At 38.7% G+C, this 14,186-nt stretch overlaps 1 protein-coding gene across 1 annotated transcript in view; it reads left to right on the top strand.

Annotated features, from left to right (window-relative positions):
• NUP205 (nucleoporin 205) overlaps positions 1-14,186 on the top strand; it is an 80,093-nt gene that overhangs the window by 38,725 nt on the left and 27,182 nt on the right. The window contains exons 20-30 of the mRNA XM_027538906.1: positions 1,266-1,347; positions 1,610-1,774; positions 2,106-2,230; positions 4,727-4,841; positions 9,206-9,355; positions 9,936-10,007; positions 10,587-10,744; positions 11,258-11,338; positions 12,615-12,806; positions 13,316-13,583; positions 13,683-13,781. Coding sequence (XP_027394707.1) covers positions 1,266-1,347; positions 1,610-1,774; positions 2,106-2,230; positions 4,727-4,841; positions 9,206-9,355; positions 9,936-10,007; positions 10,587-10,744; positions 11,258-11,338; positions 12,615-12,806; positions 13,316-13,583; positions 13,683-13,781 — 1,507 coding nt within the window. The remainder of the gene's footprint in view (positions 1-1,265; positions 1,348-1,609; positions 1,775-2,105; positions 2,231-4,726; positions 4,842-9,205; positions 9,356-9,935; positions 10,008-10,586; positions 10,745-11,257; positions 11,339-12,614; positions 12,807-13,315; positions 13,584-13,682; positions 13,782-14,186) is intronic.

Here is a 14,186-nt window from a genome sequence, read left to right as displayed (position 1 = left end):
TGCCACTGTCTTTGAGTAGCAGTCCCTGGTCCTGAAGACTCAAAATGCTCTCATATAATTCTAAGGGCCTTTTAGAGGGGCAGTACCACCCAGGTTGAGAACCACTATTTATAGTAAATTTTAGATGTCTAATCTGGTTTTTGGATGAAGTTCATGAAGCCACATAATTAATTAGAAGACTTTGGATGCAGATTTTCAGTTCATTGGTGTTCGAGTTTGAATTATTACCAGTTTTAGTATCCTGCTAGAGTTCTTAAGGGCTTCCCACTTAGCTCAGTGGTAAAGAATATGCCTGCCAAGCAGGAGACACGGGTTCAATCCCTGGGGAGAATCCCATGGACAGAGAAGCCTGGAGGGCTATAGTCTATGAGGTTGCAAAGAGTTGGACATGACTTAGTGTGTACACACACACACACACACACATACATAGAGTTCTTAAAGGAAAGAGAGTAGTATCTAATCTCTCAGCCCAAAAATATAAAACTGGTGTAAGTAATACATTTCTAAAGAGAAAAAATGAGAATTTTATTTTATATTTTAGTTAAGATCAATAGCATAGAGTATATAATGAAGAGGTTATGAAATAGCAATTTAATGTTATTGTTTTTAAAAACTAGTTTGATTCTTTGGGAAAGAAAATTAATGAAGCAAGTTTTAAAAGCCATAAACTTTAAAAGTTTTTGTTTCTTAAATTACTTGTCTTTATTTACTTCTGGCTTTGCTGGGTTGCTCTGCTTTGTGTGGCTTTCTCTAGTTGTGGAGAGGAGGGGCTGCTCTTCGTTGTGATGCACAGGCTTCCATTGCGCTGGCTTCTCTTGAGCGCTAGCTCTGGGTGCACAGGCTTCAGTGGTTGCAGCACGTGGGCTCAGGAGTTGTGGTGTGCAGGCTCTGGTAGTTGCCACTCATGGGCCTTCGAGCGTGGGTTCAGTAGCTGTGGCACACAGGCTCAGTTGCTCCATGGCATTTGGGATCTTCCCGGGCCAGGAATCGAACCTGTGTCCCCTGCACTGGCAGACAGATTCTTATCCACTGCTCTACCAGTGAAGTCCTCTTTACTTATTTCTATAGCAAGCTAAATGGCACTCAGTTAAGGAACTGAGTTTTATATTAATTAAAAATGTAGCTAAAACCTAATACTTTCCTTGGAGCAGATTTGCCTTTTGTCTTTATAGCCAAGCATTTATAATTATATATCATATTATAGTTTCTCTAATACTTAGAACCTTTTAATAACTTGTCATTTTAAAATCCTTATATGATTTCAGAGTGTAAGTCAGAAGCTGATGGCTGGTTTTGTAGAGTGTTTGGATAGTGAAGATACAGAAGAATTTGTACGTCTAGAAGAGGGTATGTCTTAGATTAACGTGTATTTTTTATTTTATGTAAATAAAAAAACTGTTGAATGTCTAGTGGTGACATAGGTAATTTTGAGAATTTGCTAGCATAACAGTAAATAGACTTTTGGGAAACCTCTTAAATCTGAACTTAATGTAATAGCTAATCAAGTAAACTAAAGCTAAAGAAAACATCTGAGGTTTGAGATACAAGTTTTATATTTTTCAGTTTGACCCTTGGTAACTTTTTATTGCTGTGTTATTTCCACGTCTAGGCTCAGAACTTGAAAAGAAATTAGCTGGAATCCGTCATGAAACAAGAATCCACATCTTGAATCTTCTCATTACCTCTCTGGAACGCAATCCACCCAATCTCGCTCTCTACCTGTTGGGCTTTGAATTAAAGAAACCTGTCAGTACCACAAACCTGCAAGACCCAGGTATCGCCACAAGACACATAGCCATTTATTTTTTTTTTCATATTTGTTGCTAAATGGTTATGTATTGAATTCTGAGCTCGTGGGATAATTCACTGAAAGAAATAATGTATGAAAAATTATGTGACAGGTTGATTTTTTTGGGATTTAGATGAAGTCTAGATAAATTAAGCCTTGGAAAATTAGTATTTAATAAATTTTCTGTATCAGTATTTGAAACGATATTTACAGTAGAGTGTATGTGTACAAAACTTTAAGTTTTATAAATGTATTCTAAGGTTTTTAATGCCAAAATTTGAAAAGAGAAGCTGAATTTTCTTTTGGTTTCATGCAGGAGTGTTAGGTTGCCCTCGGACCTGCCTTCACGCAATCTTGAACATCTTGGAGAAGGGAACTGAAGGGAGAACAGGCCCACTGGCCGTGAAGGAATCCCCTCAACTCGCTGAGCTGTGTTACCAGGTATACAGAGGGCTGGACTTTGTAGCACCTATGAGCAGAAGCTTATGCTCGAATCCATCACAGACATGCAAGTACCACAGTAGGACTGAGTTGAAATGAGTTCATCTAGTGATTTGACCAGTCTTTCATTTATGGGTAAAATCCATAAAGCACAAACTCAAGATCTTATAGATCTACAAGATCCTGTATGTTGATCTCTTGAAAAATAAGGGATGGATTTAGACCAGTTGATACAGAAATTTTCCAAGGATGCTGTGTTTCAAGTTGTTTGTTTTTGGTGGAGAGAGTAAGTGGATTAGGGTCAGAAACCTCTGGTTCCTGTCTCTGCCCCTTAACTAGCTAAGTCACCTTGGGTCTGCCATGAAACTTCTCTCAGTTTTTAAATTTGTGAAATGGGCTATTGTGAGACTTCAATGAGAAGGCAAGAATGTAAGTGAAAGTACTTTTTAAGAACCATGAGCATTATACATATAGCTGGATGTAAGGTGGTAGATAGATAGTCAAATTAATGTAAGTTAAACTTTATTGAGAACTGTTTGTTTTACTTGTGTTTTATTCTTTTATTTCTTGTTTTATTCACATTATAAGTATTTTAAGAACTAGGCTTTATAAGATACAACTAATTTTTCATTTTAAGTGACACCCTGATTCTCATTTTCATGGTAAGAAATGTGTCATTAACTTCTAGTAACCTGGGGATTTTTGTTATTCTTCTATTTTTCTTTTTGTTATTCTTTACTGTCTTCTTCTATCCTCTGGCTCTCCAAACTTCACTTCTCAGTACTACAGCTCGGTCTTCCTGTGAATCCCTTAATGAGGGAACAAACTTGATGTGTATTTTAGCACAGTGTTACTGATTTTGATGTACTTAGGTAGAAGCAATTGATAAGGTTAATCATCTGGGTTAAAGGAGTTAGGCAGGTGTAAGAAGTGAATAAAACCAGATTTAAGACAAATAGGTGGGGTGAGGGGCCGGGGGAGAGGAGAATCCAGCAGACTGGAGACTGTCTACCCTGTTCCTCAGCCCCTGCTCATCTTTACCCTGTTGGAATGCAGACCCTGGCTTGTCAGATCCTCTACTTTCCTAAACACTGTACCGGCCAAACAAATCACGTCTAAACCAACAGATTGCCAGTTTAATACATATGTTCTGTGACTCAAAATGTGGAACAGCATCAGCAGCATCACCTCCTGGGAGCTTGTTAAGTGCAGAATTTCAGGCCCCACTCTAGCCCATCTGGGTCAGAATCTGCATTTTTAACAAGAAGCACTGCTCTGTTGTTAACCAAAGAGGCATCCTTTACCTCTAGGTTTATACTTCACTGTGTTTCAGAAAAAAAATTAAAGCACTAAGAAGAGCTTGTTTACGAATAAATGTAATTATGTGAAAGGGAAACACTCTGGGCCTTACTGACACACTTATCATCCAGCAGCACAAGGCCGTCTGAGTGAAGAGCGGACACTGAGCCTTGTGTCTTTGCTGTCTTCTCTTGACCAGTGGAGAGTTTTCCTACTTGGTCTTGGAAACTAGGAAGGGTGTCAGGCAAACCCCTGGAGAGTGGTTTGTCATGCTTTTGGAATTCACTTTCTTTGTCATTCTCCCTCGAGCAGTATTACCTCCCCCATATCTTGGAGCATCTGTTCTTGTATCTTCTTAACGTCTAATATGAATAACTTTTGTTTTGAGAAGTTCAGTATTTATAGTGTCAAAAACAATATAATATCAAGGCTGTTTGAAAGACAAGCATATGTTTGCAAGTATTTAAGCTTTACCTTGTGTTCCCTTCCTGTCTTTTCCTTGTATATATTAAATATATATTTACAATTTTGTGTCCTTCCCTCCCACCGAGGGAGGGGAAAAACCTTCTATGTGCTACAATATAAATTACACTTAGGTTGTTGCCAGTTTTTTTGCTCTGCTTTACTCGATGTCTTTAGTTATGCTTTGTTGTTTTGTATTTTTCTTAAGACTGTGTTTCTAGATCTGTATTGAATTTACATTCAGTTGTTACTAATTTTATAAAGTCACAGAGAACACTGAATTGGTGAATACTGAACCATTGCTCTTTGGGGATACATAGGATTAAATTCCCACAAGGGATTCTTAGATCCCAACAATTATATCAACTAATTAATATATAACCTTGGTTTTTAGAAGTTACTTCTGAGTAATTTGCTGCTAATAATAGTTAAAATACTAAAACTTACTATTTAACTACATGTATATATATTAATATATTTAGGGTGATTTTAAGATTAGTCCTCTAAGAATGTTGTTAGCATTCTCCAGTTGTATTTCAGTATATTTTGAGTTAGTGTGCTAAGAACTGCTTGTTATTCTGTTTTTGTTTTATATATACATGTGTTTATCCTTTTTGCTTTAGTTGTTTATGGTTCTTAGTTTCCACTTAGTAGATTTAAGTTCAACCTTTTTATTAAAATCTGTAATATAAAAAGCTGATTTGGGGATTTTCTTATGTTACTGTAATTCTGTAGGTGATTTACCAGTTATGTGCATGCTCTGATACATCTGGTCCTACTATGAGGTACTTGAGAACCAGCCAGGACTTCTTATTTTCTCAATTGCAGCATTTGCCATTTTCTAACAAAGGTAGGACATTTTTCTCCCTTACTATTAAAACAAATGTGTAAAGTCTGTGTTGAGTGATTTTAATTTTATAACATTTTGGGGTAGCATTTAGACAAGTCCAAGTCCATGCCTAAACCAGTAATGCTAAAGAAGTTAGTCCAAATCTATGCCCCGGCCAGTAATGCTGAAGAAGCTGAAGTTGAACAGTTCTAAGAAGACCTACAAGACCTTCTAGAACTAACACCCAAAAAAAATGTCCTTTTCATTATAGGGGACTGGAATGCAAAAGTAGGAAGTCAAGAAATACCTGAAGTAACAGGCAAATTTGGAGTACAGAATGAAGCAGGGCAAAGGCTAATAGAGTTTTGCCAAGAGAACACACTGGTCAACACCCTCTTCCAACAACACAAGAGAAGACTACACATGGACATCAGCAGATGGTCAATACCGAAATCAGATCAGTTATATTCTTTGCAGCCAAAGGTGGAGAAGCTCTATATACTAAGCAAGAACAAGACCGGGAGCTGACTGTGGCTCAGATCATGAACTCCTTATTGCCAAATTCAGACTTAACTTGAAGAAAGTAGGGAAAACCACTAGACCACTCAGGTATGACCTAAATCAAGTCCCTTGCGATTATACAGTGGAAGTAAGGAATCGATTTAAGGGACTAGATCTGATAGAGTGCCTGAAGAACTATGTACTGAGGTTCGTGACATTGTACAGGAAGAGGGGATCAAGACCATCCCCAAGAAAAAGAACTGCAAAAAGGCAAAATGGTTGTCCGAGGAGGCCTCACAAATAGCTGATAAAAGAAGATAAGCTAAAGGCAAAGGAGAAAAGGAAAGATATACCCATTTGAATGCAGAGTTCCAAAGAATAGCAAGGAGATATAAGAAAGGCTTCCTCAGTGATCAATGCAAAGAAATAGAGGAAAACAATAGAATGGGAAAGACTAGAGATCTCTTCAAGAAAATTAGAGATACCAAGGGAACACTTCATGCAAAGATGGGCTCAATAAAGGACAGAAATGGTATGGACCTAACAGAAACAGTAGATATTAAGAAGAGGTAACAAGAATACACAGAAGAATTATACAAAAAAGATCTTCACAACCCAGATAATAACGATGGTGTGATCACTCACCTAGAGCCAGATCCTGAAATGCGAAGTCAAGTGGGCCTTAGGAAGCATCACTATGAACAAAGCTAGAGGAGGTGATGGAATTCCAGTTGAGCTATTTCAAATCCTAAAAGATGATGCTATGAAAGTGCTGCACTCAATATGCTAGCAAATTTGGAAAACTCGGCAGTGGCCACAGGACTGGAAAAGGTCGGTTTTCATTCCAATCCCAAAGAAAGGCAATGCCAAAGAATGCTCAAACTACTGCACAATTGCACTCATCTCACATGCTAGTAAAGTAATGCTCAAAATTCTCCAAGCCAGGCTTCAGCAATATGTGAACCATGAACTCCCAGATGTTCAAGCTGGTTTTAGAAAAGGCAGAAGAACCAGAGATCAAATTTCGATTGGATCTTGGAAAAAGCAAGAGAGTTCCAGAAAAACACCTGCTGCTGCTTTATTGACTATGCCAAAGCCTTTGACTGTGTGGAGTACAAAAACCTGTGGAAAATTCTGAAAGATATGGGAATACCAGACTTTCTGACCTGCCTCCTGAGAAACCTATATACAGGTCAGAAAGCAACAGTTAGAACTGGACATGGAACAACAGACTAGTTCCAAATCGGGAAAGGGGTACATCAAGGCTGTATACTGTCACCCTGCTTATTTAACTTATATGCAGAGTACATCATGTGGAATGCTGGGCTGGATGAAGCACAAGCTGGAATCAAGATTGCTGGGAGAAATACTGGTAACCTCAGATATGCAGATGACACCTCCTTTATGGCAGAAAGCAAAGAACAACTAAGGAGCCTCTTGATGAAAGTGAAAGAGGAGAGTTGGCTTAAGACTCAACATTCAGAAAACTAAGATAATGGCATCCGGTCCCATCACTTCATGGCAAATAGATGTGGAAACAGTGGGTGACTTTATTTTTTTGGGCTCCACAATCACTGCAGATGGTGACTGCAGCCATGAAATTAAAAGGCTTTTACTCCTTGGAAGAAAAGTTATGACCAACCTAGACAGCATACTAAAAAGCAGAGACATTGCTTTGCCAACAAAGGTCCATCTAGTCAAAGCTATGGTTTTTCCAGTGGTCATGTATGGATGTGAGAGTTGGACTATAAAGAAAGCTGAGTGCCGAAGAATTGATGCTTTTGAACTGTGGTGTTGGAGAAGACTCTTGAAAATCCCTTGGACTGTAAGGAGATTCAGCCAGTCCATACTAAAGGAAATTAGTCCTGAATATTCATTGGAATGACTGATGCTGAAGCTGAAGCTCCAATGCTTTGGCCACCTGATATGAAGAACTGACTCATTGGAAAAAACCCTGATGCTGGGAAAGACTGAAGGTGGGAAGAGAAGGGGACGGTAGAGGATGAGATAGTTGGATGGCATCACCAACTCAATGGACATGAGTTTGGGTAAATTCCTGGAGTTGGTGAGGGACAGGGAGGCCTGGCGTGCTGCCAGGCCATGGGGTCGCAAAGAGTTGTACTCGACTGAGCAACTGAACTGAACTGGGGTAGCAGTTTTAGAATTTGTGGAATTCTGTCCTCATTTTATTACTTTGCTTCTGTGTTCCCTTGTGTTGTTTTTGTAATTTGTGCTTGAGAAACCTGATGTTTTAACTGCCAGCATAAAATTATTTTCAAATAGCCTGTTAAGGATGGAATTTTTACTATCAAAATTTTAAAATTGTGTTTAAGAAAATATTTACATAAGATTTCAGAAATTTGGATTTTTTTTTGAGTGAAATTGTTTTGTAAAAATCTGTGTTTTGTTTTCTTGTGTATGATCAGGTCTTTAAATGAAAAATAGGAAGCTAATTATGATAGAAACTATACCTTTAGTTTATTGACCTGGTCACACAGTTACCCAGGCTTCCTGTGTTTTATAGGATTCTATTTTATGTAATTTTCTTTTTGATCAATTTATAACAATTTTCTTCATTCATATTATATCTAGCCAGTAATCGTTTTATTGAGGTTTTTTAAAAGTTTTTTTGTATCATCTTTATGTTTTAGGACCTCTAGGCTCACAGATTTCATAAGTTGCCATTACTAGTAATTGTCAACTCTGATTTGCTTTTTAAGGATTTTTTAGAAAGCTTCTATTTATTTTTGACTGTGCTGAGTCTTCACTGCTGCAGGGCTTTTCTCTCTAGCTGTGGTGAGTGGGCCTTCTCACTAGGTGGCTCCTCTTGTTGTGGAACAAGGGCTTTAGGGTGCCAGGACTTCGGTAGTTGCAGCTCCAGGGCTCTAGAGCACAGGCTCAGTAGCTATGGCACCAAGTGTTGTTGCTCGTCAGCATGTGGGATCTTCCCAGATCAGGGATGGAACCCGTGTCTCCTGCATTGGCAGCAGGATTCTTTACCACCGGGTCACTAGGGAAGCCCCTGCTTTACTTCTTAGGGTATGGTGTGAGAGACTTGGGAATTACCTATTGGCAGAAGAGTTTGACTTCATTTTCATAATCAGTATATGTTATTTTTAACCCCAATATATTGTTTATAACAAGATTTTTAAGAAACCCTTTTTCATTCCTAATTGGAAAAAAGAGTTCCTGTCTTGCCTATCTTGCTATCTATTTTGTAAATATTGATGTAGCTTTGCTTATAATTATTATTAGCAGTAGTAGTAGCGTTGTATGTTTATAAAACTCATAATTTAGGACTTCAAAGCCAGGCATATTACAATAACATTGGATTCAAAAACTTTTATTGTATAAGTGATTCCCAATCCTAACTATATGTTAGACCAAAATGGTGTTGATAATCTCAAGATAGCAGAAAATTATGCATTTTAAAATTATGCAAATTATGTATTTATTTTAGTTTTATCCCGATGTATTTTTTTCTGAAATAAAAATCAAATTTTATGGTAGTCTTTTTTTGCCAAGATAAATAGTTGAGAAGTACTTGGATTATCTTTTTAAGTATTAAATTCTCTATTAATGTCAAACTATGATAGATCCAGAATTCTCTAGATCTGTATGAAGTTATTCTGGCAACAGAAACTTGATTCTCTTTTGTTCTTCAGTTGCTTTTGCTTACCTTTCATAGACATACACTGGCTTATTTTTTCTCTTGGCATCTGTTTTTTTCTTTTTTAATTTTACAGAGTGACAAATTATTATGGTGCATAGTTTCATAAATCATTGACAATGTTACATGGGAAAATACTGACAAGTTACAGACTATGTCTGTTCTGATTTTGTGTCATATACTGGGAAACTAAACATATATATTTAAATTCCAGAATATGAAATATCTATGCTGAACCAGATGTCATGGCTGATGAAGACTGCCTCAATAGAACTAAGGGTGACTTCTTTGAATCGCCAGCGCTCACACACCCAGAGGCTCCTGCACCTCCTGCTGGATGACATGCCAGTGAAGCCCTACTCAGGTGAACATGTGCATGTTGGCATTTGTATTGTCGTGCTGCTGACTGGTCTTTGTGAACCCAAGTGCAAATCTGAATCTTATGGTTAGTCTGTGATTGTAGGCCAAACGTGTTCTTTCTGCCTTTAGAATTTTTTCCCTTCAGAACACAAAATTAAAAGTCACCTGTCATTGCCATTTTATTATTGTTAAAAGCATTCACATTTTGCTCTATTCATATACACAGATACACAGTGGAGTTCGTCACACTGAGCCAGCCTGACCCAAGATATTCTGATGTGTGTTTTACATGCAAATTAAGCACAAACTTTTCTAATCATCTCACAGGCATGATTGATCCTGCCTCTTTGAGAGTTCTGATTATGCTTTTTACAATTGTGAAGTGGATCTGATAGAAACAGAAAGAATTAGATGAATGCTGTTGATAAATTCTCATCATCTTTGCATTTTAATTATCCATTTGCAAGGGGCTCTTTGACCTAGAAACAATGACATAGAAATAAAATAACCTGATATTTGTTATTTCCAAATAAATTTTATGAATGTGTTCTTTTTCTGATCTTTTATTACTGATGCTCCAACAGATGGGGAAGGAGGCATGGAAGATGAAAATAGATCTGTCTCTGGGTTCCTGCACTTTGACACTTCTACAAAAGGTGAAGCTCTTTCGATTTGTAATAAATTTGTAAGTGAGTAAGTAAATGTTAGTCGCTCAGTCGTGCCCGACTCTTTGTGACCCCATGGACTGCAGCCCACCAGGCTCCTCTGTCCTTGAGATTTTCCAGGCAAGGATACTGGAGTGGGTTGCCATTTCCTTTTCCAGGGGATCTTCCCAACCCAGGGATCGAACCCGGGTCTCCTGCACTGCAGGCAAATTCTTTACCGACTGAGCTACAAGGGAAGCTAGATATGTATATATTAAATTGATTAAAATTTCAGGAGGTAATTAATGCCTGTATCTGCAAATTCTGAACTGATGTTGAAAAGCTATGTAAAAATTATTTGTCAACAAAAAAAACTTTTTATAGCAAGATGATAGCATGGGAAAAACATTTTTGCAAATGAATGTGTTAGAAATAAAATCCAATTTAGATTTCAATACAATCTTCAATTTCCAGACTGAGGCCCTTTCTGAACATAGATATAGTACTGTCTTTGAGAGTGAACGGAGTACTGTGGTTTGCTTTTCTCTTCAATGTCCCAGCTAAAATAAAACGACTTTTCATTATTTCTAGTACGTCGCAAAATTCTCAATATTCTCGACTCCATTGACTTCAGTCAGGAGATCCCTGAGCCTTTGCAGTTGGATTTCTTTGATCGGGCCCAGATTGAACAAGTCATTGCTAACTGTGAACACAAGAATTTACGGGGACAGACAGTCTGCAATGTCAAGGTGAGCATTGCTTTAGAGTGTGTGCAGTATCAAGTGGTTCAGTCTTGGAGTCATTAGGAAAAAATAACTTTTTTTTTTTCTTATAGAGGTGTTGGTTTATTAGACAGTGGTTTACAGTTTTCAAGCAGCAAGGAAAGAAAACTGAATAGGCCGCACTAATTTTATCTCTTTGTCAGGTTTCCTGTCTCCTTTGTGTTAGTAGTCATGCCACCCAGCTGTCACTCTGGGGTGGTTTTAATTATTTAACTCTCTACCAGGTAGGTGGTAATGACTTGACTAGTAGGAAGAAGATATCCTGGACCAACTTTCCTGCCACAGAGACTCTTTGGTACTACTTTCTGGAATGTGAGGGATCCCTCCTGTTTTTGACAGAAATTGGACGGTACCACAGTTAAATTATATATAAAGTTATCTGAAACTTTCCCCTCTAGGGCAGTTTGAAGTAACTGCTAGGTTATTGTTGTACCAATGTCGGGAATGATCTTATTTTTCTCCCTTCTCTCAATTATGTAGCTTCTTCACAGAGTTCTTGTGGCCGAAGTGAACGCCCTTCAGGGTATGGCAGCCATAGGACAGAGACCTCTCCTGATGGATGTAAGCCCTGCTGACACCTTTTAACTCCTTAAGCTACTTAAATCGCCAATTAGATGACAAAACAGTGAACTGACTTCTAATTCATTATTAGGAAACTATTTAAAAATTAAAAGTCACCCGTCATTGCCATTTTATTATTGTTAAAAGCATTCACATTTTGCTCTATTCATATACACAGATACACAGTGGAGTTCGTCACACTGAGCCAGCATGACCCAAGATATTCTAATATGTGTTTTACATGCAAATTAAGCACAGACTTTTCTAATCATTTCACAGGCATGATTGGATCCTGCCTCTTTGAGAGTTCTGATATGCTTTTTACAATTGTGAAGTGGATCTGATAGAAATGGAGTCTTTCACTTTTGACTTTGTAATGTTAAAAGCTGAACTGAAGTTAATGTCTGGAGGCCAGAATAAAAATCATATCTTTTCTGCTAAGCTAGTTGAGGATTTACAACCTTTTCATATTGTGTAATAGATTTTACTTGTTCCCAGTCAGTGAGGGAAGAGTCACTTGTCATCACAAATGGAGAGCTACGGGGTCAGAGATCCAGTGGGAAGGACCACATATGTGGAAACACAGCTGGCTAGGCCAAAGCCAGAGGCAAAGAAATAGAAGACACATCGAGGAAACGTGCTATCGAACTTGGGTTTTAGGGAACTCTAGTGTTACAGAGTCAGAGAAGGCAATGGCACCCCACTCCAGTACTCTTGCCTGGAAAATCCCATGGACGGAGGAGCCTGGTAGGCTGCAGTCCATGGGGTCGCTACAAGTCAGACACGACTGAGCAACTTCACTTGCACTTTTCACTTTCATGCATTGGAGAAGGAAATGGCAACCCACTCCAGTGTTCTTGCCTGGAGAATCCCAGGGACGGGGGAGCCTGGTGGGCTGCCGTCTATGGGGTCACACAGAGTTGGACACGACTGAAGCGACTTAGCAGCAGCAGCACCAGTGTTACAGAGTAAGTATAATAGACAGTTGAAAGAAGAAAGAAGATGGGGTGAAAAACTCATTTCCACCCACATCACCTCTGCCACCTATCTTAAACATACACACACGCACACAGAGCTTTATTATTTTTTATGAAAAATAATAATATTCTGGCCACCAGTGTAACATAAAAAGTTAATCTGCTGTCTAGCAGGCATGGGAAGGTTTCCAGAGGATACTGTAAATGTTTTCAGATGAACTGACAGGGTTAAAAATAGCAGTCTATTGGTAAGACTTTGTCTTAGTGTTAACCTTGCAATTCAATTTCTGCCGCTGTAGGAAATTAGCACCATACTCCAGTACGTTGTAGGAAGAAACAAATTGTTGCAGTGTCTTCATGCAAAACGGCATGCTCTGGAGTCATGGAGGCAGCTGGTAGAAATTATCCTGACAGCCTGTCCCCAGGACCTCATTCAAGCAGAGGATCGCCAACTGATTATTCGTGATCTTTTACAAGATGTGCATGATAAGGTGACGTTTCCTAAATTACTGTATGCTGCTGAACAAATTTTGATCCCATTTAAATATATAGTTTACCCCATCTTTTTTTCCATTTTAGATTTGGAGTCAATAGAGTTGTGCAACGCCAGTGTTAAAACTTTCCTTAAGGAAAGTTTTATTGTAACTGTACAATAATGGCTCTCAAACAGAGTGTGTGTCAGAATTCCCTAGGGAGCTTTTTAAAAAATCTACATGACAGATCCCTACCCTAGACCTATTAAATGGGAGGCTCTAGTGGGGAGGGCATTATGTTAATTTCCATTAAAAACCTCTGGGGAATTCTGCTAGGGCTCCCTTCTGGTTAAGAACATTTTACTCAGCATCCTATTTAAATTTCTTTCTATGTATTAGCTTTTATCTTTGAATAGTACAATTGCAGTTTTAAATTCTTTGGTAGTTGAGAAGCTGCATGTGTAAGACATGTTAATGACTGTAGCTGAAAGCAGGGCCCTCACTGTGGTTTGTCTTTCTGCTTTAAGATCCTGGATGATGAAGCAGCGCAGGAATTAATGCCTGTGGTAGCAGGTGCTGTGTTCACCCTGACTGCTCACCTGAGCCAAGCCGTTCGCACGGAGCAGAAGCAACCCTTAGTCTTGGGGCCTGGAGAGGTCCATTGTGCTTTCAGTCTCGATAGCTCGTTCACCTCACCTCCACCCACAGAGAACCCACTGGTGGGGTTTGCTTCTATTGGAGATTCTTCACTTCACATCATATTGAAGAAACTGTTAGACTTCATTTTGAAGACAGGTTTTTCTTTTTTCGTCTAAATTTTCTACAAATTACGACTTCTGTATTTGTTTTAACTTTAATTTGAAACAAGATTTTTACTCTGCTGTATTTTCCTAGGCGGTGGATTCCAGCGAGTGCGGACGCACCTGTATGGCTCCCTGCTTTACTACTTGCAGATTGCCCAGAGGCCGGATGAGCCAGACACCTTAGAAGTGGGTAAGCGCTAATCTTTTCTGTTTTTAGAGATCGGTTACTTCAAATGTTTTTTTTTTTAATCACCTTTTGACCTTTTGGCTAAGCAAAGCTATAATAAATGAGTCTTTACGGAGTCATTGAAGTACTTACTATAAAGTCAAAGGAAAATGTTTAGTTTTGTAAAATTGTGGCAATAGGAACTTCCCTGGTGGTCCAGTGGCTAAGACTCTGCACTGCCAATATAGGCGCCCGGATTTGATCCCTGGTCAGGGAACTCGAGCCCACATGGCTGCAGCTAAAGAGCCTGTGTGCCGCAGCTAAGACCTGGGGCAGCCACATTAAAAAAGAGGAAAAAAGTGGAAACAGTACAAAAGGAATGTAAGCACAAACCTTCAAATACTACTTTAGCTTACATATTTTTCTAAC

The sequence above is a fragment of the Bos indicus x Bos taurus genome, chromosome 4 (assembly GCF_003369695.1).
Source record: "Bos indicus x Bos taurus breed Angus x Brahman F1 hybrid chromosome 4, Bos_hybrid_MaternalHap_v2.0, whole genome shotgun sequence".
NCBI classification, from domain to species: domain Eukaryota; kingdom Metazoa; phylum Chordata; class Mammalia; order Artiodactyla; family Bovidae; genus Bos; species Bos indicus x Bos taurus.
The sequence above is the reverse complement of the archived record's forward strand: the minus strand, read 5'-3'. Positions and strand labels throughout refer to the sequence as shown.